The following is a 25,479-nucleotide window of genomic DNA, read 5'->3' as shown; positions in this document are numbered from 1 at the left end:
TGGCTTCAAATCTGATACTTTCTAAACATGATCTTTAATACTTTACCAGCTCTCCTGATTTTTTTTTTAAAAGATCAGGCTTCAAAACTGTTCTGCATTCATTTGTAAAATTGTGACTGTGAGACTGGGCTATTTTTTGACAATATGCCCTTTCTTTTGAAATTGAAGTCTGGCACAGCAAACCTGTATGTGGCTATACATGGAGATCATTGTGCTTAGAGAATATTTTGAATGTGTCGTTTCACCATTGTCGCTCTTGTCCTTCTGTTTCTGTAATATGATTATTGTTCTTATCCCTAGGGTATCCCTGGCATCAAAGGAGAAAAGGTCAGTTATTTACAGCATATTATGTGAAATATTTATTGGTGATCAGAATTCTGTGTATATATTTGGTGCTGGAAAAGAGTTCTTCATGTCTTCGTCCACGAGAAGAAGGATCCACAGATTGCAGTGCCTGGTCTGTACTAATCACATTCACCGAGAAGTACAACACAGGATTTCTTTTTTCTTTGACTACTGTTATTGCATGTCATAAGTTTATCCCTTTCAGAACACACAAAGAACTAAGCCCCTCTCCAAAACAGCTTACGAATTTGTATGGAAATCTACAGATGCAGTAGAGAGTATTAAAAAAAAATAAAATAAAAAAAAACAAATTTAAGAAGGTCAGGACTGTGGATGAGAGAAGTATATATGTCTGAAATGAAGACTACTTCTAACATGTAGGAGTGATGTGCCTGAAAATGGTACATTCTATTTAATAAACCCTTTTTTAAAGGTAGAACTATCCATAGCGGGCAGTTGCCATTACTATGGAATTCTGATTCTGCTTCCCCCGCCCCCGCCCTGCATACTGTATTAGAAGACTTGAAGTCTAAGTTCCACTAAAGAGTTCTATAGCATAACCTTATTGGGCTTTTTTTTCTAATTGTACAGGGGTGCCCTGCAGATGACTATAATGAAGTCTATGGTGTGAAAGGTGACCCTGGATTGCCAGGAATGCCTGGACTTCGGGTAATTCAGAATTCAGACAGCGAGATATATATTTTTACATATGTATGTGTGTATAAAATTTTACAAATGTGTCATTAATTTCTAAACCAGAAAATAACTCTGTGTCTCTAAATATTATTAACTTTATATAGTCTGGTTAGTATAATATATACAAAAGGTTTCTTCTGGCTTTTCAACACTCAGAGTACACAGTCAGTAGTAATTAGTTTTGTCATCAAAATCAGTAGTCTCCATCACATGTTAGTAAAGTGGGATGGGAAAGTCAGGTGGCAGACAACACGAGTAATCATATACAATTATTTAAAGTAACTGAAATGAGTGAAAATTCTAGTATACATTGAAGTGATGCAGTTAAGCCAGGTAGATGTGCAGCTGGCTATGGAAATTTTTTTTCATGAATACATGCTAATGTACTTTGGAAGGAATAATTTGATCAGCTTATATACATCACTGGTTTCCCACTCAGGAAAAACATCTGGGTATTAATGAGATCAATTTAATAGAGACATCTTGGTCAGTGGGCAGGAGATGACCTAAAGCAAAGAAAATATTAGGATACTTAAAGAAAAGTGTTGGAAAAAATACCAACTAAAAATGTTATCGTGACAGTCGATGGTATACCTCCGCATAGAATGCTGTACGCAGCTCTCATCACCCACTCTCAAAACAGATACACAAGTGATAGAGACAAACAAAAATATTTTAGAAATGGTGACAACTGCCACATGAGAGAAGACTGAAAAGATTAGTCTGGCTCAGCTTCTAGGGAAGCATTAGTACAAGATGCTATGATCCATATTTATAAAACAGATAAATACAAGAAGGCAGAGTAGACATTTCTTTCAAACCTTAAAATAAATAGAGGACATTGCATTAAATTAAAAAATGAACATTTTTAGTTCTCCAAGTTTTAAAGTATAGAATGCATTGCATATGATATCCTAGAAATTAAGGGCTTAATAGGGTTAACAATAGGATTATGTGGATAATGAGAATGTCTATAGTTGCATTAAATAGGACTTATACTCCCATTTGAGTAATTTAGTTTGAGAGCAGATATGTATTTTCATGTTTCAAATCATATACCAACCGATGATGCAGTGAGGAGGAATTATACTTCTATATTATCCTGAGACATGAAAAAGAAATCTAAAGACAATGCTGCTCCTCTGTTTATTATTCAGCTCATTGAATTTAGCATTGTGAGTTGTTCATAATCTTGCCATGGCATTTATTCCTTTTTCATTTTTAATATACAGGGTTCCCAGGGTATTCAAGGATATCCTGGGGAAACTGGACCACAGGGCCCTCCAGGAGTTTCAGTGAGTATGAACTTGTGGATATGTGAAATCCATACCTTCACGCACACATCTGATTTGTTTTCTCAGTTTCTTTTGATTATTTTTATGCTTGATAATTTCCACATTTTCAAAAGTATTCTCATCCAGTTAGGAATAAATTTTCGTTTTCAAATAATTACTCATAAATTCACATTACGTACTAAAGTGTAGAACTGTAAGAGAGATGTATCTGTTTGCAAACCAGACCACGTAAACATTCTGCTGTCCCTGGCTTTCACAACAAATTGCAGTTGTAAAGGCAGGAGAATGAATAAAAGTGTGATGTAACACAGGTGAAAATTGTGTACTTGGAACCTCCTATGTAGAACTTGGTAGAGTAAGCAGAAATGCCCTGGCCTGTTTAACTGGCCTAAATTGGTGCTGAAGATTGTAGTATTTTACACTATGCATCTTTTTTCTGTAGGGAGTGCCAGGGAGAGCAGGACCTCCAGGACCTAAGGTAGTCTCAGATTGGTAATAAAAATGAAAAATTCCTATTTACTGTAACATCAGTTTACACATTTTATTGGTGTTTTTTTAAATAAAAAACATTAACATTTGGGTCTCTCTCACAGGGTCTCATGGGAATGAAAGTAATAGGAAACAAAGGAAGAAAGGTAATTGTATAAAATCCTTAAAACATTTTTTAAGCTTTGTTTTTTCTGATATACTGTGGTGACATGTTTGGAGAAGTAAGTACTATGAATTAAAGAATTTTCAGTAGATACGTGAAAGTTTTTTATTGAAACATGGCAACTAATATCTAAGGACAAACTGTTTTCACATAAGAGCTGATGATATAAACTTCCTGACAGAAGGATAGAAACGGGCTCATAGTTTAAGAGGAGCCGGCAGTTAATATTTACTAACATATTTCATTAAATTAATTTGTGTATCATTAGCACACAATGTTCCTAAATGCTTATCCAAGCAGATAAACGTTGATAAATATATAACATCTGCAGACTCACAACTTCTTATGGCGAACATCTTTTCCACGTCTGCCCTCATGATGCTAGAAAAACTCAAGAGAGTCTTTCTAAGAGAACCTTCCAGGATTTGTCTTTTTTATTCTTACTTTTTGTCAAATATAACTTACATTAAGATAGAAATGTCTGTGAACAAATATATTGTTTCTTAGGACCTGATCCTGCAATTGTCAGGAATCCATAGTAAGTCTTAATGTCCCTACAGGATCCTTTTGATTACTTGGACATCTCATAGTTATGCTAATTGACCTGCACAGATTCAACTGTGGGCTGAAACAGCATTATCTGAAAGTGGGATTAATTTTAATATTGTAATTATTACCAGGAAGAATTTTCCTGGCAAAATTTCTATAAATAGAATTGATGACATCCAGTGAATGCTAGCTCAGGTGGCTATGGAGTGTCTTTCTTCATTATGGAGTGTTGCTTTCTTTGCAGTTAAGTTTCAAGTGCACGCTTAAAATCCCTTAAAACTATGGATGACCTTTGAGCTCCACAGAAAGATCACATTTAGGCCTTTTCTTGTTCTGTAAGATCCTTAATGAAAAAATATACCATAATTTTAATGTTTTAGGTCAAGATCAGATGAAAGCCAATTGTATCTGTCAGTAATATGTTACAATCATCTACTTATAGTATATAGACTGCAGTTTTGCAGATGTCACTGAAGACACTTCATGTATTTTATTGACTGACTTAATAAGACTGGGAGAAAAATGACAATAATTGTAAGGGGATATTTTTCGGTGAGTTAGAGATGAAATGTTCATTTAAATTTTAAGTAAATAATATTAAAAATACTTTGTCTTTAATTCTAGATACTTTAACATAAATGAGTATAGACATTTTTATAATTTCTCACCCCAAAAAAGATTGTCATAAAAGCCTTAAATCCTCCATATGCCTTTTTATGGAAGGTAAATAACAAACAAAGAGAAATATTAAATTCATTAATGGCTAAGTATAATGGCAGAGAAATTTTCACAAAATTGAAAAAATAAGGATAGCAATTTGAAACAAGAACAATACCTTACTTCCAATTGCTTCATTTTTCTTTCTGTTTTCAGGGTGACACTGGATTAACTGGACCCCCTGGACCACCGGGAACAGTTATTGTGACATTAAGTGGACCAGACAACATGACGGTAGTAAAGTTTGTCTAAGATCAGATACAGATAAGCCATCTTACTGTTTTTTACTTTGAGAAAAGACATCTTCATCTTTGCTGTTCTGATAACATCTCCTTTCGCCCTTTCTAACTTTTTTCTGACTTGTTTATTTAGATAGTAAGCTCTTCTTAGAGCGTGTCTGTGCAGCCGGCTCAGCTGAGTCCTGTGCATTCATATGCACATCTGCATGATGCCAGAGGAATGTTAAATGCTTATTAGTAAGCCACCTGTTGTGGAAACTCTTGAGTACATGAAAAGTAAATCACTTTTAGCTTGACCAAATCAATATGGATTTTCTGAATAGCCATCAAAGCCACAGCTGTATTGACCTCTGGGGCTTGTCAGTGGAAGTGTCAAGACTCTCAGCCACTGGATCCATTTCAGAAAAGTTTACAACGTACTTGTATACATTTAATCTTTTATTTTCCCATTCTTTTTAGTGGAACATGGGTACTCACGGAAAGCATTGGAAAAACTAAGTATTTGAGAAAAGAAATACCCTGATTCAACTTTCATTTTAAATACTGCTTTGTAAATCAAAAATTTTCTATTTTGCCCTTTCAAAGAACTTAAAATAGCAGTAGTTGATATACAGTTTTAAGTCTTCACATATTTATTGAACAACTCTTCTCCCTGATTTTTTTCTCTGTTGTCCTGATCTAATTTCCATGAAGTTATCAACCCTCCTTCTCTGTTATGGGCTAAAAGAAAAAGTGAATTGTACACCAGGACAGTAGTGAAGAGGAGAGAGAAAGATTGTAGGAGTAAGCAAGGTTCAACTTTAAGGGACAGCAGCTCTTTTCTGTTCAAATCAAGTGTTGACCGCCTGGAGCGCTTTCCAGTCATAGCCATGGCAGTGGATCATGGGAGAATGGCAATTTTTCAGAGGCATAGAGCACTGCAGATTAAAAGGAAAAAAAAAAACCTCAAAATTCCTGACATGTATGCTATGGGGCATAAGTCCAACCAGGTAATAGGTAGGCAGTGGATAAACTTTGGTTTTACAATGAGCTTAGGATGTGGCCCACTACATATTAGTACTACACAATAAGGCAACCTAATCTTGAGACAACAGCGGCATGGATCATGTGGGTAGTCACTGGCATTTACACACTGGAGGCAACTGTAGCTCCACTGAGCAACTAAGGTTTATTTGTTTTTCATTTGGGATTTGCTGCCAGTCCTTTGGATATTTACTACCATGCTTCTGTGTAGAACCACAGGTAGGTCCTTTTGAAGCCTTCGGGTTTAGAAATAAGTGCAGAGCCAGTTCCTGATTCAGATGACATGGAATGAGCACTCATATGAAGTTCCTGTCTCTTAATCATTTAAGTAGAACCATCTTTGCTTACATAAACTTGTTGGTAATATAAGGTTTTCCTATTTGTAAAAATTGAGTTTTTTGGTAAGCACAGAAAAATCCAAGAGACCGTATTAAATTTTGACTTTCCTTGTGATAGGACTTGAAAGGAGAGAAAGGAGAAAAAGGATCAAGAGGACTCCCAGGGCCAGTGGGGTTTACAGTAAGTGACCTGAAGTAAATCCCTAAAATCCAGACATTGAGGCAGCATCATCTAGTAAATGGTACTCTTCAGAGTCCAGTATTTACACTATTTATTCTGACCGTTAATGAATAGCTATTAATAACAGTTTAATTGTACTTCAGTTTTATAATTTCTGAAGATAACAAAGTACTGGAAGATTTATTTAATTTAGAGTCTCAAAATATGTGCATTTTGGGGGCATCTTTCTTACAGGGGCCAGTTGGTGATTCTCAGAGTGAAAAGGGTGATCGAGGAGAACCCGGAGCGCAGGTGTGTGCAAACAACTGGATATATTGATACGCTAGTCTTCCCTGAAAAGCAGTGTTGCACTGATGTTGCTCTCCAGCTTTTGTTTCAACAGCATTCAGAACAAATTTTTTGTGGTTCACAAGCTCTTTTTTCTAGTATACCATACTTAAGATCTGAAGGTCAAATAGCTGTTCTTAGAGGTTCATATACCATGAGTACATGAGGTAAAGATCAGTTGATGGTGAATGCACTTCCATTTCTTTTGTTGTCAGGGTTCTGCTGTTAAAACTTAGGCAAAAAATGTACTCTTCTGGCCACATACTAGCTTTGTAGTGCCAGTGTTTGAGTAAACGAGGATAAAAACATTTGTTTTAATTGAGGTAGCAGATTTGCATGAACGTGCTCAACCAGTAGGTGTGGGAAGATCTGAAGGAAGTTATCATAGGAGAGTTATTCTGTTAACAGAATATTTTACACTATTTTACTGGCAGCATTAGAAAATTTGTATGTTTATTTTTAAAAGTATGTATATAAAAATATAATTTACTTGAGTATATCTACATTTTGAAAAGAAAGTGGCTTTGAAATTTTTGGATAAAAACTTCTGACCAAAAGATGCAGGTTCTTATTGACTAAACCTGATGTAATTCATATTAGTTTCTCTAATATGTAGATATCTAAATAAATCAAAATGTTTTGTGATGTTTTCTAATCAAAACATTTTGATTCCTCAATTCAAAATACAGGTTTATACCTTTTTAAAAGCAATATTAAGAAAAATAATTTTAAAATTAAATATTTAATTCAATCCAAACACGTGTTATTTATTTATTTATCTATTAGCTTTTCCCATACTTCTTGCAGTTGCAATAATTTACTTACACAAGGAAGGATAGTAAGACAGGGCCAGTACTATCTTTAGACTGCACTTTTTTCAGTTATAGTGATGATGCTATAGAACAACTCGCTTGTTATTTTTTATTACTCCTGTAGGTTATGAAAAACTACATTTCTATCTGAGTTACTGGTATAAAGCACTAAAAGTTCTTGTTATTCAGTGTGTATTATTCTTCCTCCATCTTCTGTGCTTCTGTATCATATTATCTGTTTGCAAGAGCCCTGTCCTGTCAGGCAGTATTTTTTTTAACGTTTCTAATAGACCTCTCCCTTCCTTGTCTGAAGAGAAAGTTGTAAAGCACCCTTGCTTTCCTGCCTGTTGATATTGAAGAATGCTAAGGGAATACACATCATGTTAACACATCATGACTGGCTGTTATAAAATTAAAACAAAATGTTCCCTTTTGTATTTTAACTACATAAGCGAACACAAGCTATCACATAATTGCACAGTTTCTGTGCTAGAAAATAGGAGTATGTTGTGCTATTGACTTTGAGATGCTTCTGTCAGTTGTGACAGCATTGTTATTGCCAGCTCTGCCACTTCTCTTACCTTTTGTTAAGTTCTGCCACCTTTTGAGTATTGCTATTCTAATGTTTAGATTTTAACTCATGATCTGGCCATCTCTTTTCAAATTAGTTCAACACTTTCCTTGATGTATTCTGTGCAAAAAGAAAATTTTGTAATGTACTTTCTCCTCTGTTCTGACCTCATAATCTTTCATTCTCCTTTTATCTTATCACTACCCTCCTACTATGCGTTTTTATGAACCAAGTTTTCTACATTTCCATCTTTAAGGTGCCAAATAAGGTACCCTTATCCAGAATTATGTTCTCATTTTGTTCTGTTTTCTCCCCATTTCCCCCCCTCCTCTCCCTTCCCTTACTATTGCCTTCTTTTGTTGTTGTTGCTCTGAATTATTTAACATGTACTGTAGCCACACTAGAGGCTAGGACCCCAGCAGAAGGAAGCCTAAGGTGCTGTATGCCACAGAAAGCAGCAGATACCTCTGGCACGCTGTCTCCTTCCTTTCTCACTCTTCCATTCGCTGCTCTACTTGCACTACATTTGAAGTGCACTCTCTATCATTTTTCATTAAGTAATTTCTCTTCAAGGCATTTCTTAAATCCATTTCCTGAAAGTTTTTGTACTTTTTTCCCTTCCATATCTTTTCATGCTCACCTTTATAGCGCCTGCTAGCTGCTATGTTGTTTCATCATAGTTTATCTTGATTTTGCAGAGACATGATTTTTTACTGAGCTTTCTGTACTTCCCCGGAACTTTGTGCTGATGAAGTGTCTGCCTCCACTAATCCTTCATAGGAGGAGGGCTCACGCGTTGTTAGCTTATCAGTCCAAGGAATGTCTTACTGTCTGTTTTGTAAAGTTTTAGGAACAGTAATTAGGATTAGAAATAATGAACATCTTTAAAATAACCTAATTTGCTTTTTTAAATTCATAAAGACATAAAATACAGTTGTATGCACATCATTTAGTTGTTAATGCTTTTAGAATGCAATGACACTTCTTTTGAATTTTTTTTTTTATTTTTGGTAGGGTAAACCTGGAAAAGAAGGTGCCCCAGGTCCTCCCGGCTTACCGGTAATGAAGGAAGCCTTCTAAATCTTTTCTAAGTAACATATGTTTAAGTAACAATATGTTTATCAGGGTCATATCTTCCTTTTACAGCATTTTGCCATTGCGATATGGGTTTGGAAATGTCAATTTGCATAGCCTGTGAAACATTTCCTTTCATATAACTGGCTTTGGGACACATCATGTCCCCATAGATTTATGCAGAGGAGAGGCTCAGTACATAGACCTTTGTCTTTGCTCTGTAAACAAGAGACCGGGTACTGTTGACTATCAGATGAGTTTGCGAGAGGGTCCAATGAACACTAAGTTACATGAGATTAATTCTGCTGAGTTTAACTGGTCAGTCACACTGAAATTTTTGCAAAAGAGTCATATCTTCACTTCAGCAGAAGTCAAGAAGCAAAATGAATAGTTTTTAATCACTAGAATCAAAGATCTTCTCTTACAAAGAAAAGTTATTGTCACGCTCACAGCCTTTTTGGCCTGAACCAAGATGACTGATAGATATTAAAATTGTCATCTTGGAGAAAGTGCCAAAATATGATTTTTCATATATGCCATTTTATAACCAAAATGATCTCATTTATGTACTAATTTAAAAGCTAAAGTTGTCCAAATATATTTGAAATACCTTACTCCATTGGTTAAAATATCTGTTCTTTTATATTTACTTTGCTTCCACTTGAACATCATTAGGTCACAGTGACCTTACAAATATGTTATCAAAACTCTTATTTTCACAATAGCCCAATTTCACATATGTCTTACTGAAACATCCTCTTCAAACAACCTCAGTGCACAGTCTAAACACATTCCAGTCCAACAAAGAATGTGGAATGACAGACCACAAAGCTTTACTGTGTTATTACTCAGCTAACGGAAAGCAAACTTTCTGTCATGTCAAAGGCAAGTCATTGTTCCGTTCCAATTTCTGCATTGCTAACTAGGAATGTATTCAACTGCGTAAGCCTTTGAGGAACCAAAGTCCCTTTTCCTCATGTATATACACTCGCAGAAAGCCTTAGCAGTGGTCTGCACTATTTTCCATCCTGGCTTGCTGAGACCTCTGAAGAGAGATCCGCATCGTCTTAGAGACTGGATAAGTTCTGGGAGAGGGAGTTGCTGAATGTGAGAGTTTCAGGCTGTGTTCAGTTTCTGCTCTTTCAGAAACAGTAGCTTTCAGAGGGAAAACAAACCAGAGCCTCCTACACTTGTGCTATCCTTAGTGTTTCCACCTAGGGCATGGTGGAATGTGCCATGATAAGGCAGACTCGGATGTTAGCCGTGCGGTATTTCACACAGATGTGGAACTTTATCCCAAACTAAGTCATGTGAGTGAATCTCCATAGGGATTTCTCACAGATTTCTTCCCCTGAGCATGCCACATTCATCTTGCCATCACCATGAAAGATTAAAACTTTCCATTTTGAATCCTGTTGATGACAGTGATGCAAGATTAACCCTTCTAACAATTCTGTACTGTCACCTGCAGGGACAAAAGGGTGAACAGGGCGAACCAGGGTTGGCTGGCAAACAAGGAGCTAAGGTATTGTCTAATGGTTTTGTCATTGCTTGTGAGGATGAACGTAGGGTATGTTTTGCGGTTATTAGATTGCCTTGTTTATCACTGCATATACAGTATATTTTACTTTACTTAAAAGCTGACAACTAATGATGTCATTGAACAGGAAATAGATCAGCTGAAGTAGATGATGTGTTTGAGCAGGTGCTTATCTATGCCTGCTGATGTGCTCCTGTAGTTTTTGGCTTGAGTACGTGGTGAATAGTTGCGTCAGGAACAGAGACAGATGGTGATGAAGGACTTACAGGAGCAGAAGTCCTTCTTGCATGTTATGAGCAATGTACTGAAGTAACGGGGGGTATCAAATGTCGTGAGTGTATTTTTAATAAATAAACTTAAAGACCCATTTCTGATTTCAAATGAAGGGGGCGAAAGGAAACACCGGTCCAGCTGGAGCTTGTGGTCGAGTAAGTGTCAATTATCTTCATGGTATCTTTTTTTTTTTTTTTTAAACCATTAGACTAAAAATAAGCCAACCTGATTATTCGTGGCAATAACGGATGCCCCATGATGCTATAATCAAGGTATGTTTTTTTCAAAGTAGCGACATTGCTGGAGATCCCACAGAGATGGGACTTCCCTTCATGTATACCTGAGTGCAAGATAAGGGCCTCAACTCAGCTCCAGCAGTTTTGACAGGAGACTAGACTGTTACAGAACACTTAAAGAAATTCACAGGAGTAGATTTTTAAACTGATACTCTAATAAGTTCCAAATGTGCTGTTAATTTTAAAATGTCAAGAAGACATTTAGAGAAAAACACAGGTGCTGTGAGTAAAATTTCTCTGTCATCTCCATGCCATAATGGAAACCTTCTGCCCAATTTCTTAATAGGTAACTTTTTAAAAAGCTGAATCATTTGTGATATTGACAGAGTAGTACAAAAACACTACTCTTCTAAGAATGAAAAGAACAAAAATAAGAATTGTGAATTTTAATTTTAATCACACTTATATTCCATTTAAAATTAGTGTTTTGGTAGTTGTCCATTTAAATTTTGATGTGATGTGTATATACTGGGGCATAAATAATACTTATTCTCAAGTAGTGGTGCCCATGCAAAATAATCCAAAAAAGAGCAAGAAATTTGTAATTATGAAAAGTAGAGTTATAGCTAATTACATTTTGATTATGCCTGTCATTTATAGAAATTTTGAAACATAATATTAGGCTACTATAAATTAATAACTTGCATATATAAAACAGACATTACAATAAACATTAATATTCTTGAAGTAGTTGATTTTTGTCCCTTTTCATTTATGATTAATTAAGAGTGGTTTAGATATAGCTGATGCTGCCTGGAGACAGTGGAATAGACTAAGTGATTCCTTCAGGTTCCTTTCAAGGATATTTTTTTATTTCATGCTACGCTAATATTCATGATTGGGTCCTCAGCTTGTACCTGGTGAGTATGACTGCAGCCACAGACAAAGGAGTTCTCTGGGAGCTGAGGTACTGAGCTGAATGTTTCAGCCCGATCTGTTTGTACATGTCTGTAGTGTTATGCATGTGTAGCAATTTCATTTCTGGCTGCTTGTGAAAAATTAGTATATAATTAGAGAGGTATCATGTTGTCACAACATCAGACTGATGAATGAAATCATAACATAGTTCTGACCAAATGGTCAGTATGAGGCACCATATATGTCTCTCTTCATTCTTACTATTCTTTCTTTTTCTTGCCATCTTTCTATTAAGACAGAGTATTATGATAAAGTGGCTGGTGAAAAAGGAGATGAAGGACTCCCCGGACCACCGGGACCAAAAGGTCAACGTGGCATGCCTGGTGAGTGACATGTGAAAACTACAGTCTTTTAGCAAGAGCTGTCTACTCAAAGGGCTGGTGAGTGACATGTGAAAACTACAGTCTTTTAGCAAGAGCTGTCTACTCAAAGGACTTGTTGCAAGCTAGCTTTTTCACAGTGTGAGCACCTGGCAATCTGCTTCTGCCTTTCCAAGTTTATTTCTAAATTACTCCCATCAGATTGCAGAACTTACATTTATCCTGAGACTTTCATTCATGGCCACATTTCCCATTAAAAGTAATGAAGCTGGCACACTTTCCTTGCAGATAATTGAGATGAGCACCTAAGCTTATTTACATCCTGCTTCATAACCTCAGTGGGATACTACAGCAGCACATTGTTTGTGTATGCCATAGACTAACCATCAGTGCCGTAGTCTCTTGTTAAAGATCAAACTAAGATTTGCTGTAGCCTTCACAGTTTGTCTTATTCCATTTTTATTGCCTACCCTTCAAAAATAATAAAGATCTGCAAGTTTTTGTTTTGTTTACTTTTGGCCATGCTGTAAAATTAAAATTTATTATTTCGGCTGTATCACAGTATAACAAAGATTTGTGGACTGAATTCTGAGGCAGTATGTTGTAAGCTGTTTGTCTCATGCTCATCCTATGAAGTGCTTACTTAATTTTCTTTGAAGTTCCAGTTTTATGAATATTTATGTATGTGAGTGATCACTCCTTTCTGTTGTAAATACACTTGAATGCATATATCCAAGGGATTGCAAGAGGAAGGTTGGACCTTGAAAAGATGTAAATGCATTGTTTACTGAGGGTTTGTAGGGGAAGTTAGTATCTTTATTAGAGCAAATGCAGAATAGTGGCAGAAAAGAAGAAAGTGTCCTGGCCTTCTCAAGTAACTGAGCAGCATCCCCAACTAAGATAAATGTGATGGATGTTACACTTACTGCACACATCCATCTTTTGTTGGGTTTCAGTGAGAATTGTCTGTGTGCAACAATTGCATAAATGGTAGACGCCTATTCAGACAAAAGCCAAATTCTTAAAAGGTAAAATTAGCTTAAAATGCAGAAACCCGAAGTTTGCAATTAATATTATTGTGATTTTGCAGAGTATACAGTGGTCTAACTGAGGTTCTAAATACGTTGCTTTTGCAGGGCCAAGGGGTCCTCCTGGGGATGCTGGTAGACCAGGTATGTGTAGTGATCCAGCAGCACAATAAAATACATTGTTCATCCTGTCTGTTACGCCTGATCAGCTTTGTGAAATCTTTTGTTTCAGATGACTTTAAACTTACCTCTAAGTGGCAAAAACTCACCACTGAAAGTTTTGATGTGCCAGCTATTTAGAGAGAGGTTGAAGAACATCTTTTTTTTTTTTAATTTTTACTTTCTCATTGTGATTATTTAATATATCACAATATAACAAAGATTTTTTGGATGAACTCTGAGACAACATGCTGTGATCTGTTTGTTTTATACCCATCCTACTAAGTGCTTGCTTACTTTGCTTTGAAGTTCCAGTTCTTCTTCAATTCTTTTTGCATTTTTTCTCTTTGGTTAGGTGTGTCAAGACCTGGTCTGAGAGGTCCCCCAGGACTTCCTGGGCTGAAAGGAATAAAAGGAGAGAAAGGACAATCTGGCTTGCACATTGTAGGCCCTCCAGGACTACCTGGGATTACTGGCAGACCTGGTTCTGCTGGGTTACCGGGTCCCCCTGGAGAACCAGGTGATGTTTCAGTATTATATAACTGTATATATAATGGACAAGAAAAAAGCCAGAGCCATCTAAGTATCCGATGAATGAAAATATATAAATACCTTACTTAAGGAGCATATTTTGAGTCACATCATTGAACAGACTTTCTTTTTGGAATTTTTATGCTTTAGAATATTCATGGAAAAGCATACAGAACCAAGGGCTGTGCTCCATTGCTAATATGAGGTTCTATAAGGAAGATACAGTGACTTTCCAGTATAAAGAGAACTGACCTTTTTGTGTAACTGTGACTATAAAAGATCTCTTACATGAAAATGGGAAAGAGTGATGAGAGAAAATCTGTTCTTAAGAGTAATTCTTCCAAAATTTGCAGTAAATCTGTAAAAATAACTTCAGAAAGGACTAATCTAGAAGTCATAGAAATAAATTGCAAACTCCTGCTGGTAGTAGTGGAACATAAAGCAGGTTTGAAGTTCCAGCAATATGTAAATAAAGTGATACCGAAAGAACAGGTGAACCAGTTGAATAAATGCAGTTTATAAAACTTCTAGAAAGAAGTGTATTAACTTCAGCTCTTTATCTAGCAGTACCAATAGCATCATGTTTCTTTCGTATATGGTATGGCCAAAACAAATTTTCCTGAATGAATGTCAGTGTTGTGCTTCTTTTTTCTCACTCCTTTTTTTTTTTAATACATCTACCCTTCAAATATATTGCCCTAGGAAGAGGATGTATTTTCTGCTGTTCCAAAGTAATAGCAAATACACCAGAATAATGCTGCCAAAGACACATGAGCAACATTAATAGCTTAGAATTGAAAGAAAAGTTTCCCTTCAGTTCCCAGAAGAGAAGGAATCCGTTTTCTTTTCTGTTGCTTCAAATAAAAAGTAGATACTTTCCCCAGTGAGAACTATGCTTTTAAAGGTAGCATTGTGGCTACACAGATGGATCTCATGGTCTGCTGAGATTACCTCAGCATTACCAAATTTATCCTTGAGTACTTCCAGCTACAGGTAGTTTGGGTTTGTCCAGGTTGTTCTTTCTTTTAAATGAATATTGTCTCCACATGATCACTGCACCTTCTTCCCCTCTCAGCAAATAGAGAACTGTCTGAACAGTCTAGTGTTGTAATGGTGCCACGCTCATTTTGTTAACAGGTAGAATAACATTTAGACCTGGCCTACCAGGACTTCCTGGAGAGCCAGGGTATGTGGGACCTCCAGGACCTCCAGGAGATACTGGCATGAAAGGTCAGTTACTGTGTTTACAAACAATGTTCTTGGAATTGGTATGGTGTTCCCTCAGATGTGGAGTAACAAAATGTCAGAAACACCGTGAACTCTTACCATTCTGCAGCAAACCCTTCCATATTTGAGAGAGCTGTTCTAATTTAGGAGAAATAAGACAGGAGTAGAAAAAAATTTTGTTCAGTCTCAGTGCAGGAGTATATATATTCTCTTCTTCTTTGTCAGGTCTCATTTTGCTTCCATGTACCGTATTTTTTACATGGAAGTGCTTTCCCTGAGTGAGATCAGGACTGGATTGTGTTGGTAGCTACCGGTCCTTCCTTTTCAACTGAAAACCAAGATGCATAGCTGAGTGGAAAAATTACTTTTGTCATTTCTATATCCTTCCTTAAAACTAGCACTCAGAAATAGATGGTACAATCTGGCAATCTTCATGAGTCCTCATGAAATTCAGAAATGACCTCTCATGACATTTGATGAGTTCAGAGGGTGAAGAAAATCCACTAAGGGTAGCAAAATGTCTTCCTCTCTTAGTGAACAGCAACTAAAAAAGCAGTAAGTGTGCCACTGCTGCTCACCAGTTGTCCCACACTGCAGCCAGAGTGTAGATCTCCACTGGGACAAACAATGATTATGGGTGGGTGGGGTTTTCACGTTCCTGCAGTGTTATATCTGCTCACCAATAGTTGCTCTTTGAGAGAAGGAACTAGAAATGGTATCTTTTACCAACCCCCCAAAGGACATCAATCTCAAATCCTTTAGCTTCTCCTTTTGAGAGAATTTGGCCTATCAGCAGAGTGATTGTATGCAACTAGTTCAATGAAACTTGACTTCAAAAAATCAAGTGAATGTTCCTACATTTTCAACTGAATGTAGTCAGCTCTGATAGTTGCTGTCTGACCACAGGAAAATGTATACTGTATTGGAAGTGATTTTTTTAAGGCATGCAAAGTTTGATACACAAACAGAATTAAAGCCATTTTTGTATAGCTCTTTGGCCAAAAAATATTAGCCATCCTCTATACCAAATAATGCAATACGTTAGTTAAACTTAGGAATAACTTGCTATAGAACAATTAATGAATATACAACTTCATTCTAGGTGATGAAGCTTGCGTGTGTACTGATTGCAGCTATATTCCAGGAGCACCTGGTCTTCCTGGTTCTCCTGGGCCACATGGCCAAGATGGCATATATGGTATATTATCTTGGTGTTCCTAAGGGGATAGTGGGACATGATAATGCTTTTGGTTTTTGCATAAGAATCAAGACTGGTGCAGGCATGTCCACAACTTGCAATATAAGCCTGTGTTAGAGATCCTTGATCTAGCCCTGAGGATGTGATGATTTAACATAGCATTATGCAGCTCTGTGCACTGATACAAACAGAAGCCCTAAAAGGCTGAAGCTAGAATACTATTGGGCTGAGGTGCAGCCTGAAGCCAGGTCAATCTGAGCTCATGCAGTAAATGGGAGAGGCAGTAACATTCAGGGCTAGGTGTGGTTATTAGAGCTTGCTGAAATCCATTTCCTTGTTTTAATTTTTCTGTACAAAAGATGCTTTCTCTTGCAGGTAGAGAAGGAACACCAGGTCCCAAAGGATCTCCAGGTTCTCCAGGAGCACCGGGGTTTCCAGGGCCTCAGGTAAGACTTGGGTTATTTATGACTTTCAGTTTATTTTTCAGATTCTACAAAAATTATTTCAGAGAAACATCTTGGCTGGTGTTACATGCAGTGGCATACCAGCTGATCACAACAGTTGTCTCTCCTTAGTGATGATAGTGAATGTGTCTGCATGGCAGGCCTAAGTAGTGATTGTAATGTGAACATAGCTGACCTATATTTAAATAAGCCTGGTTTGCTTAGTGCTGTAGGAAGTTCAGCTCGTGGTACAAGCCTGATGCATGAGGCTGGTAAATACCTGGGTGATTAACCTGTGCTGTATTTCAGGATGGCTAGACTGCTTCTGCCTGATCTAGCTAATTTACAACTAGCTCCTGTACATCTGCGTAATGCTATAATCATGGCAGTGGCTGTAAAGCAGATAATTTGTGCGCTCTCTGTGATCTTAGTCAGACCTCTTACAGATCTTGTGTCCAGCAGACTCAGGGCTTCCCAGAGCCTCAGCTGCGTAGAGGAACTTGCTTCTCATAGTACCCACTTCAAGGATGCAAAGGACATTCCCTCTTGGGGAACTTGCTGAAGAGAGAAGGCAGACACCTGCCACAGGCATACCATTTGGCTCTTCTAAGTTGTGCCTGTAGTAATAATTATTTTTGAGGAATTACTATTGGAACTCTTCGGTACTGCCCAGTACAAAACAGTCGCACACAAGAATTCATTGTGCTCAGTGCCATACAAATGCAGAATGAAAGAGCCTGCTAACAAACTTTTCCCAAAGGCTCCCAAGGGTTCATTAGCCCAAGATCACTAGAGGCCAGTGTGCTTTCAGCTCCACGTTGTACCCTGAGGGGGAAAGAAGAGAGACCAGGAGTTAACAGCAGACAGAGCCCACTGTGGCAGCTTTAGTCCCTGGGAGATATTTCCAGGTGGAAGAGAAATCTCTGATCAGATACTTTCATGGTATTTTCTTGTCCTTTCTTTTGTGCCACAAAAGCACAAACACATAGCCAACAGTCTCATCCATTAAATGATCCTGCATTATTCCTGTTTACAGTAATATAAATGAGATGACAATCAGGGCCAAAAAGAGTAAAGGCAGAAAAAAAACCCTGCTTGCTGGGGTATGCAGTTACAGCAAATAGAAATGAGAATGAAGAGAGCCACCCTCAGATATTTACTTAAAAGGAAAGCTTGAGAACAGTTGACGTATATCGAGCACATAAATTCTGTTGATCACTTTGTTCCAGGGACTTCCAGGTTTTAAAGGAGATCAAGGACGTAAAGGATCAAAAGGTGATCCAGGATACGTGTATCCAGAAGGGCCAAAAGGTGAGCAAGGAGATCCAGGGACTGAGGGAGACAAAGGAAGAAAAGGTTCAAGTGGATTTCTGGGAAGACCTGGCTCTAAAGGCTCAAAGGGTTCTAAAGGTGAACAGGTGGGTATACACTATATACAATAATTGTAGAACTCATGGAAAACTATGTCAATAACCCCTGTACAATCTGTTTAATCTATTCAGATATTTTAACTGAATATCCTCTATCTGATTTAGTGATAATATGCTCAGCTATAGCAGCCAATATACATAAGGGGAAATGAAAGAATGAGAGTAAATATTGTTATGTAGTACCAGCAAGAGGTGAGTTCTGGTAGACTCATGTTGCTGGAGAAACCTCAGTGGTCAGTTGTGCTTTTAGTTCGGGTATTTAAATTGGAGCATTGGCTTGAATTCCTAGGATGAATATGAAAAAATAATAATGACAATTTTCCTGTCCACTGATGATGCTTAAAATGAAATGATCATCTGCTCGAAATAATTCATGTTCAGTCTTCAGGAGTTAGTCTTTAATCAGGGCTGAGAGAAACAATAAAAGCTGGGAGACACCACCATGAGACTAGGATCCTTAGAGCAGAGCTCTTTGTTCAGCAGAATAAAAACCTAACAACTGTTGTGCTGTGTTTGTTGAAAAACTGTAAGAGTGGTTCAGGTATAAGTCTCTCCAAGCCTGTATTCAAGGAGAATCAGAGCTGAGTTTTTGATTTTTTTTCCCCCCAAACTTATAGAAGAGGTGTACAGTATAATGCCACAGGGGTTGAAAATCAAGCTCTTTATATTTATTTGCACTCTTTCTCTTTTAATAGAAAGGATGAATAAATGCCCTCTGTTCATAGTGGTTATTATTGAAATCCATATTCTTTTAATCAGAAGTCGTAAGTAAATCAGATGAATAATTCCTCTTAAATTAGCAGAGCTACTTTGTTGTTAAAATAATTTGATATTATAGTCATACAGAAAATCAGACATTTTGTTATGAAAGCTGGCATGGAACACAAGTCATGCTTGGTATACACATATGTGTAATCATTAATAGGGATTAGCTGGTTCAAAAGGAGACAGAGGACTACCAGGATTGCCTGGTAATCTTGGTCTTGCTGGAGAGATGGGGCTTCCTGGACCGCCAGGATATGGACCACAAGGAACAAGAGGTCTCAAAGGCTCTAAAGGAGTATCTGGTCCACCTGGATTACCTGGAGAAACTGGTTTGTAACTTCTGATTTTACCATTCTTTACCTATATTAAAGAGTACTTGTTTGAAATTGCAGAGGGAGATTGAAGGCACAGAAATGATTTATGAAACATAGGAAGTTTATCTTGGAATGAGATTTCCATTTCTAAGCATTATTCCAGATTTGATTCCACTGAAGACAGTAGGGACCTCATGAGGTGTTCAGTCCAACTTCCTGCACAGAGCAGGGTCAGCTATGAGATCAGACCAGGTTACTCAGCACTTTATCCAGTAGGGTCTTGAAAACCTCCAAGGATGAAAGACTGCACAGTCTCTCTGGGCAACCTGTTCCAATGCTTGACTGTCTTTACCATGGAAAAAAAATCTATTTTTAATATAGATCCAGTCAGCATTGTCAGTATGAGCTTAAGTCATGAGGGGAAAATATAAAAGACAATCACTTTTGAGTGCCAAAAACATACTGGTGTATTTATAGCCAAGTATAATCTGGAAGAATCCAAAGTTGGACAGAAGAGATATAGTCAAGGCGTCTTAAAGAGATTTTTGAACTTTAAATCCATGGGATTGTGTGTTTTAGTGCTCATAACTGCTTTGATAGGTTGGACACCATATGTCTGTGCTATTGACATCTGATTTAAGATACGAGTTTGCTATCCTCTGGGATGAAATTATCAGTGTGTGTCTATTTGAATGTTTAGAACAAGGCATCTTTGAGACTCATTCTGGTGTTGTCACGCTGCTTCCAATATTTGAAAATTTACAGCAATCTGTTGGACATATTGTTATTTGTGAGGTTTTTTGTTTCTTTTTAGTTTCTTCTGAGGGCCTTCAACAATAGCTCTTATTCAGTGGCTTGAAATCTTTCCAGTCCAAACCAAATGTGGAGTCATTGATGTGTTTTCACTGTCGTTTCATCCAGGAGAACATGACACCTATTAAATCTTTATGGAGTGCAGCTGCTGATTAAGCATCTCTTAATTGCATCATTTTTCTGCTGACTCTGTGCTTCCTTTTCTGGATCTCCACTAGTCTGCAGCAGGGCTGAAAGGAGAGCTTGAGATCGGCTTGGTATCAATAAAATGCTTCTGCTATTATGAAGTCAGGATGCAAAGGCTTTTCAAAATCTGTTGGAGATTCAGATATATGGGAAGTGTGGAAGACTGCATTTTTAACCGAGTAGATTGCTGACTTATATTTTTAAATGCTTAAGATTACACATTTCCAAACCATAAACCTCTGTAAGCTTTGATTATGTATTTGCTGAAGGTCTGAAAGGAGAAACCAGTATGATAACTCCATTACCTGGATTACCAGGACCACAGGGACCAGCTGGTTTACCTGGACTCCCCGGAGTGCCTGGTGAGTGTGTCTACACTAAATACAGCAAAATTCAGAGATAGTCTAGCTGGGACATCTCTCCCAGCTCTGGCCAGATAAAACTACTGGGTTATTTTGTAACTGTAAAAAGCTGTAGAACTGTAAAACTGATCTCCATGGTGAAGAAACTGTGGAATTGGCCATAACATTCCCTTTCAGGAAAACTAGGGGAAGAGAATGTGAGTGTGAACGGGAAGGGCACAGGGGACATGTCCACAATTTGCAGTATGACAGGGATTCCAAGCAGTGCTATGCTATGACTCAGATCCTCAGATAACCAGAAACCTCTGGTGCACATGCTGCAGCTCTCATATCCAGGAAGGAGCCTCCGGCATAATTTTGACAGATCCTATCCTAAATTATGTTGGGTCTGCTGCAGCCCTCAAAGGAGGACGACCAAAATTAGCTTAAAGCATTCTTAAGCTTCCTAAAGCCCTTGGGCTGTCATATGTCTTGTAGGGGCACAGTAAGAAAATCTTGTAAAGGTATTTGCAAGCTTGCTAGAAAAAGTAGCTGTATGACTGAGTTTCCAGGTTCTGTTTTCAAGTGACTGTTACTAACCATTGTTCTAAGATACTGTGAGCCAGGGTTTCCTTTTTGGGTGGGTTTTGGGAGGGATTTTTTGCTTGCTGGTGTCTTACATGTTGCAGAATTTATAATGCCTAGAAAGACAATGAACTAGAACCAGGTTAACTATAAGGTCTCTTTGCTTTGGTTTTGTAGAACAAGAGTCCTTAAAGCTGCCCTGAATAGCATGGGAGAATCTTTTGTCAGCTTTATGGTAGCTTCTATTCTTACACTTGTTTCTGTTCTGAGCCTGTAATATGTGTTAGCATGTTCTCAACAAGCAGAAAATTTTTATCTACACATAGTTGTTTGTGCAAGTCTGAGACTTGGGCAGATTGCATAAAGGCTTAACTTACAGACTTGTGCCTGGTTTGATAATGTCAACAAAGAGATTAGCATTTTAACTCTGAGAACCTGTTGTGGAGGAGAAATAGTGCATATGTTCTGATGAATTTATCTACAGTGATGTCCTAATCAGTAATGATAAACTAGTGAATGCCCAGTCATTATATTTTGAAGTTCCATGGCAAGATGCATCAGAGCTCACTTGTTTTCTTTGTACAGGCAGAGTTGGAGCTAGAGGTCAACCAGGTGATTCAGGACACCCAGGGCCAACAGGTGACACAGGCTTTCCAGGGCTTGGATTTCCTGGAAACTCTGGTCCAAAAGGTAAAATACTCTCTTTGATCCTTTTTTTCTTTTTTTTAACTGTCTTCTACTAGTTTGTTTTTTTTTTCCCTCCAGATTAAAAACAACCAAGAAGTTAAAAAAAATCAATTAACGTTAGTCAGACAGGCAGGTATTTTTTAGTACTCTTAAAATTTTCTGCCTTTGGGCTTATAAATTGTAAATTTACAATATTTTGAAGTATTTCAGAGTCAAGTATCAAAGCTGTCAGTAGTAAAATATTTTAAAAGATGTTTCTAAGGCTTTGCTGGTAAGAGGTACCCTCTGAATAAGTGCAGAGATATCCAAAACAGGCTCTCTTTGAAGTAGATTCCATGTTATTGTCAGAAGAGGGACAGGACATTGATGCTTCTTGCAAAACTGGCCAAACAGGTGCAGTTCGTCTGAGCGCCACACTTATATCAGATGGATTATCTTTACCTGTCTATATATTACAGAGACAGAGCTGCATAAATGCTAGTACTTTATTTTTTATCAACTTTGGTTATGTACAGTGCAGTACCTGCTCTAATGTGAAGGTAATAGAAAGTTTTGAATGCTGTGAATGTGGCCATTCCTCATGCTGTCATGCCCCACTTTTAAAATGTCTTCGGACACTAGAAATATTTGGAGCCATTTCTGTAATCCTGCCAGGAAAAAAAAATTGAAATCTCTGACTCTAAAACCACTGCCATGTTGCTTTTTGGAGAAAATAGTAAGGAATAGATACCAGAAATGCTTCATTTATCAGTTACTGAATCTGTTCATTTTTGTTTGGATTTTTTTTAAGGCAGGTAAAAGAAAACTAAATAACCGAGCCGTATTACAATCAATGTTGAGTGAATATGTGAGGAATAAGATTCAGCATGTTGCATCAGCTCTGAAATCAAGATGCCGTCTTCGTGTAACCTACGTTAGCACCAGAGCTTCATAACCACATCCATACAAATACCTATTTGCAAAAAAACCCATGGTGATAACCATAGCATTTTCGCTGCCATTTGATTCTCATTTTTCAGGAGATAAAGGACTTGCGGGAGGAAGAGGGTCACCAGGTTGTGAAGGAAAGATTGGAGATCCAGGCCGGGCTGGAAATCTAGGACTACCAGGAGGAAAGGTTTGGTTAGAAATACAGCACATACACATACACAACTTTTCCATAAGTCCCATTCATTAAGTGACACTAAGCAAAATAAGAAGAGGCATAAGGAATATAATTTTTTATTTCCTAACCAGTGACATGTAAACTACAAAATGAATTTGTTTATAAAAGGGAGCTCAAGCCAAAATTTTAAATCCAGATACAGAATTTCAGAACTCCAGATGTTTGGGCTGTTTTGGGAATGCAGTTTTCAGAGCACAAGGAAGATATTTATTGCATTGCTTACAGCAAATAATGAAGGCCACAGCTTCTGCAAAGATGTTTTTTCAGAAATTGCAATTAAGCACATTTTTGATGGAGGTCAATGCAAGTTAATATATATTCAGTACAAGTAAGTGCTTCACTGAACTGAAGCCTAAATGAAGTAGGTTGGAGGTAATATCTGCTACCACTCTTCTTGATTAACAGAAGCTGAGCTACTGATGGCATATGTAAGTGTCTTGACTACTCTGCAATCAGGATCCAAATTTTACCAAAATAATAACACCTGAATGTCTTTAAAAGGTGGCATTTCTTTTTTTGCGTCTGTCCATATTTCATTATCTTTTGTATGTTTCTTGACATGACAGACAGTGTATGGCTTATGGTATTTTTTTAATTATCTATTCTGTGCTTGAAGCCATCAAAGAGCTGGATTTGGAGTGGCCTTTGTGGTCCAAATGAACCATCAATGACTGGTATAAGCTTGGCTCCGCTGGCCTGCTTTAAGATCATATTCATTTGTTAGTACTCAAAACTCCACCAACCAGCAGTTTAATCAGCCAGTAAGAAAAAGCAATCCAAGCTTTCCTTTCAGGGACTTTGAACATTTGTCACAAAAAACAGTCTTAATGGAAAAAACGATTCAGAAGAATGATAGAAAAAAGAAAACAGTGACTGAGTAGTCTGAGATGTATCTGGATGCTGGCCTTGATTGTTTAAACAAATATTTGGATGCAAATAGGACTATCAGGAAAAAAATAAAGGAAAAACTGTACTTGCACAGATTTCACTCCATTTTTCAGATACACATCCAAAGCTTCTCATAGTTACAGCAAACATCCTAATGCAGTGCAGGTCAATTGGAGGGAAGTGCCTTGCATTGCTCAGTAGCAATTTCTGCAGCAGGGTAAGGAGGCAGTGTTGAAAAGCTGGTTAGATGAATTATCCTTCTGGTGTGGGACCTCCATCTGGACAGTAGGGAACATCCAGTCCTCTGCTGAACTGGAGCCATTACAAATGGTAATGTGAAAGATCCCCAGGGATTGGTGGTAATTACCTAATATAAGAAGCCATCTGTCCATAGGATGGAGAAAGTGATATTTGTTAGATTTACAAAATGTACTGCATGTGGCTTGTTTACATTTCTCTGTGTGTTGCAGGGTGATCCAGGCATGGTTATTCCTGGAGAGCCAGGTAGAATGGGTTCACCTGGAGGTAGTGGCATTCCTGGCCCAAAAGGTGATACTGGATTTCCAGGACTTCCAGGCCTACCAGGGCACGCTGGACATGATGGTGATGATGGCCTAAGAGGTACTGTGGTCAAACAAGCACAAGGAACACAGCAAGTTACATCCATATTTTAAGGAAAGGGAAGCCAAGTCAAACAGTGTTCTCTCAAAGCTTCAAACTGCTGTTTTAGCATTATGAAACCAGTCTCCTCTCTTTTAGGAGATCCTGGCTCACCTGGAATTCCTGGGGATCCAGGTCTTCCAGGGAAACCCACAGAATGTCTTATTGGCCTGCCAGGTTTGCCAGGTGACGAGGGAGCTACAGGCCCACCAGGTAGGACCTTCTGAATTAAATGTGCTGTTTGTCTGGGTGGGTCTGGGTGTTTGTGCCTTCCAGTGGTCTGAGGGAACTGAAGTTTTTTATGGATATTGGTTATACAGTAGTATGCAAGAAAATGTGAGCTCTGTTAAAAGATCCATTGTCTGCAGATTGGAGGGAAAACATGCGGTGAGTGAACTCCCTGGATTAAGATTCAGATTCCGTAGTACAGCACAAAGAGTAATCACAAACTGGCCCAAATTCCACAGGAAAAGGATATTTCAGTGACCTCTTCTTATATGGGGCTGACCTTAGGTTGCTTAGTGCAATGTAGCAGAGGACAAAGGAAGACCAGAGCAAGAGCTCAGCTGTGTGGAAAACGAATTCAGGGGCTCATAGTACCTGCATATACTGTTTATGATATCCCTTCCAAGAGGGGATAGTCTTAGGCACCAAGCTCAATCCTTCTTGTATGGATAATCTCAGAAGGATTTTTTTTCCCTGGGTGATGAATGAAAATGCAGTGTTTGGAGGATAAATGCAGAACTGTATTTTTCTGAGAAACAATAGGATTGTCTGCTCTGTTTTTGGTTTGGAGTTTTTCTTGGATTTGGGGTTTTTTTTTTTAATTGCTTGCCTGAATAAGTATGTTATCTTATAGATCTTCTGTATAGTCCTCATGCAGGCAAAACTCG

The 25,479-nt window shown here is 37.8% G+C and overlaps 1 protein-coding gene across 1 annotated transcript in view; it reads left to right on the top strand.

Moving 5' to 3' along the window:
* The window catches only part of COL4A3 (collagen type IV alpha 3 chain), a 68,283-nt gene that overhangs the window by 20,415 nt on the left and 22,389 nt on the right, over positions 1-25,479 (top strand). Inside the window, exons 8-31 of the mRNA XM_064516895.1 lie at positions 301-327; positions 937-1,014; positions 2,274-2,336; positions 2,779-2,814; positions 2,930-2,971; positions 4,411-4,488; positions 5,973-6,035; positions 6,270-6,326; positions 8,760-8,804; positions 10,291-10,344; positions 10,746-10,787; positions 12,082-12,169; positions 13,303-13,338; positions 13,709-13,873; positions 15,022-15,114; positions 16,214-16,309; positions 16,685-16,755; positions 17,982-18,170; positions 19,108-19,276; positions 20,530-20,622; positions 21,772-21,876; positions 22,893-22,990; positions 24,397-24,547; positions 24,686-24,799. Of these exons, the coding sequence (XP_064372965.1) occupies positions 301-327; positions 937-1,014; positions 2,274-2,336; positions 2,779-2,814; positions 2,930-2,971; positions 4,411-4,488; positions 5,973-6,035; positions 6,270-6,326; positions 8,760-8,804; positions 10,291-10,344; positions 10,746-10,787; positions 12,082-12,169; positions 13,303-13,338; positions 13,709-13,873; positions 15,022-15,114; positions 16,214-16,309; positions 16,685-16,755; positions 17,982-18,170; positions 19,108-19,276; positions 20,530-20,622; positions 21,772-21,876; positions 22,893-22,990; positions 24,397-24,547; positions 24,686-24,799 (2,053 nt within the window). The remainder of the gene's footprint in view (positions 1-300; positions 328-936; positions 1,015-2,273; positions 2,337-2,778; positions 2,815-2,929; positions 2,972-4,410; positions 4,489-5,972; positions 6,036-6,269; positions 6,327-8,759; positions 8,805-10,290; positions 10,345-10,745; positions 10,788-12,081; positions 12,170-13,302; positions 13,339-13,708; positions 13,874-15,021; positions 15,115-16,213; positions 16,310-16,684; positions 16,756-17,981; positions 18,171-19,107; positions 19,277-20,529; positions 20,623-21,771; positions 21,877-22,892; positions 22,991-24,396; positions 24,548-24,685; positions 24,800-25,479) is intronic.

This window comes from Dromaius novaehollandiae, chromosome 9 (assembly GCF_036370855.1).
Source record: "Dromaius novaehollandiae isolate bDroNov1 chromosome 9, bDroNov1.hap1, whole genome shotgun sequence".
Taxonomy (NCBI): Eukaryota; Metazoa; Chordata; class Aves; order Casuariiformes; family Dromaiidae; genus Dromaius; species Dromaius novaehollandiae.
The sequence above is the reverse complement of the archived record's forward strand: the minus strand, read 5'-3'. Positions and strand labels throughout refer to the sequence as shown.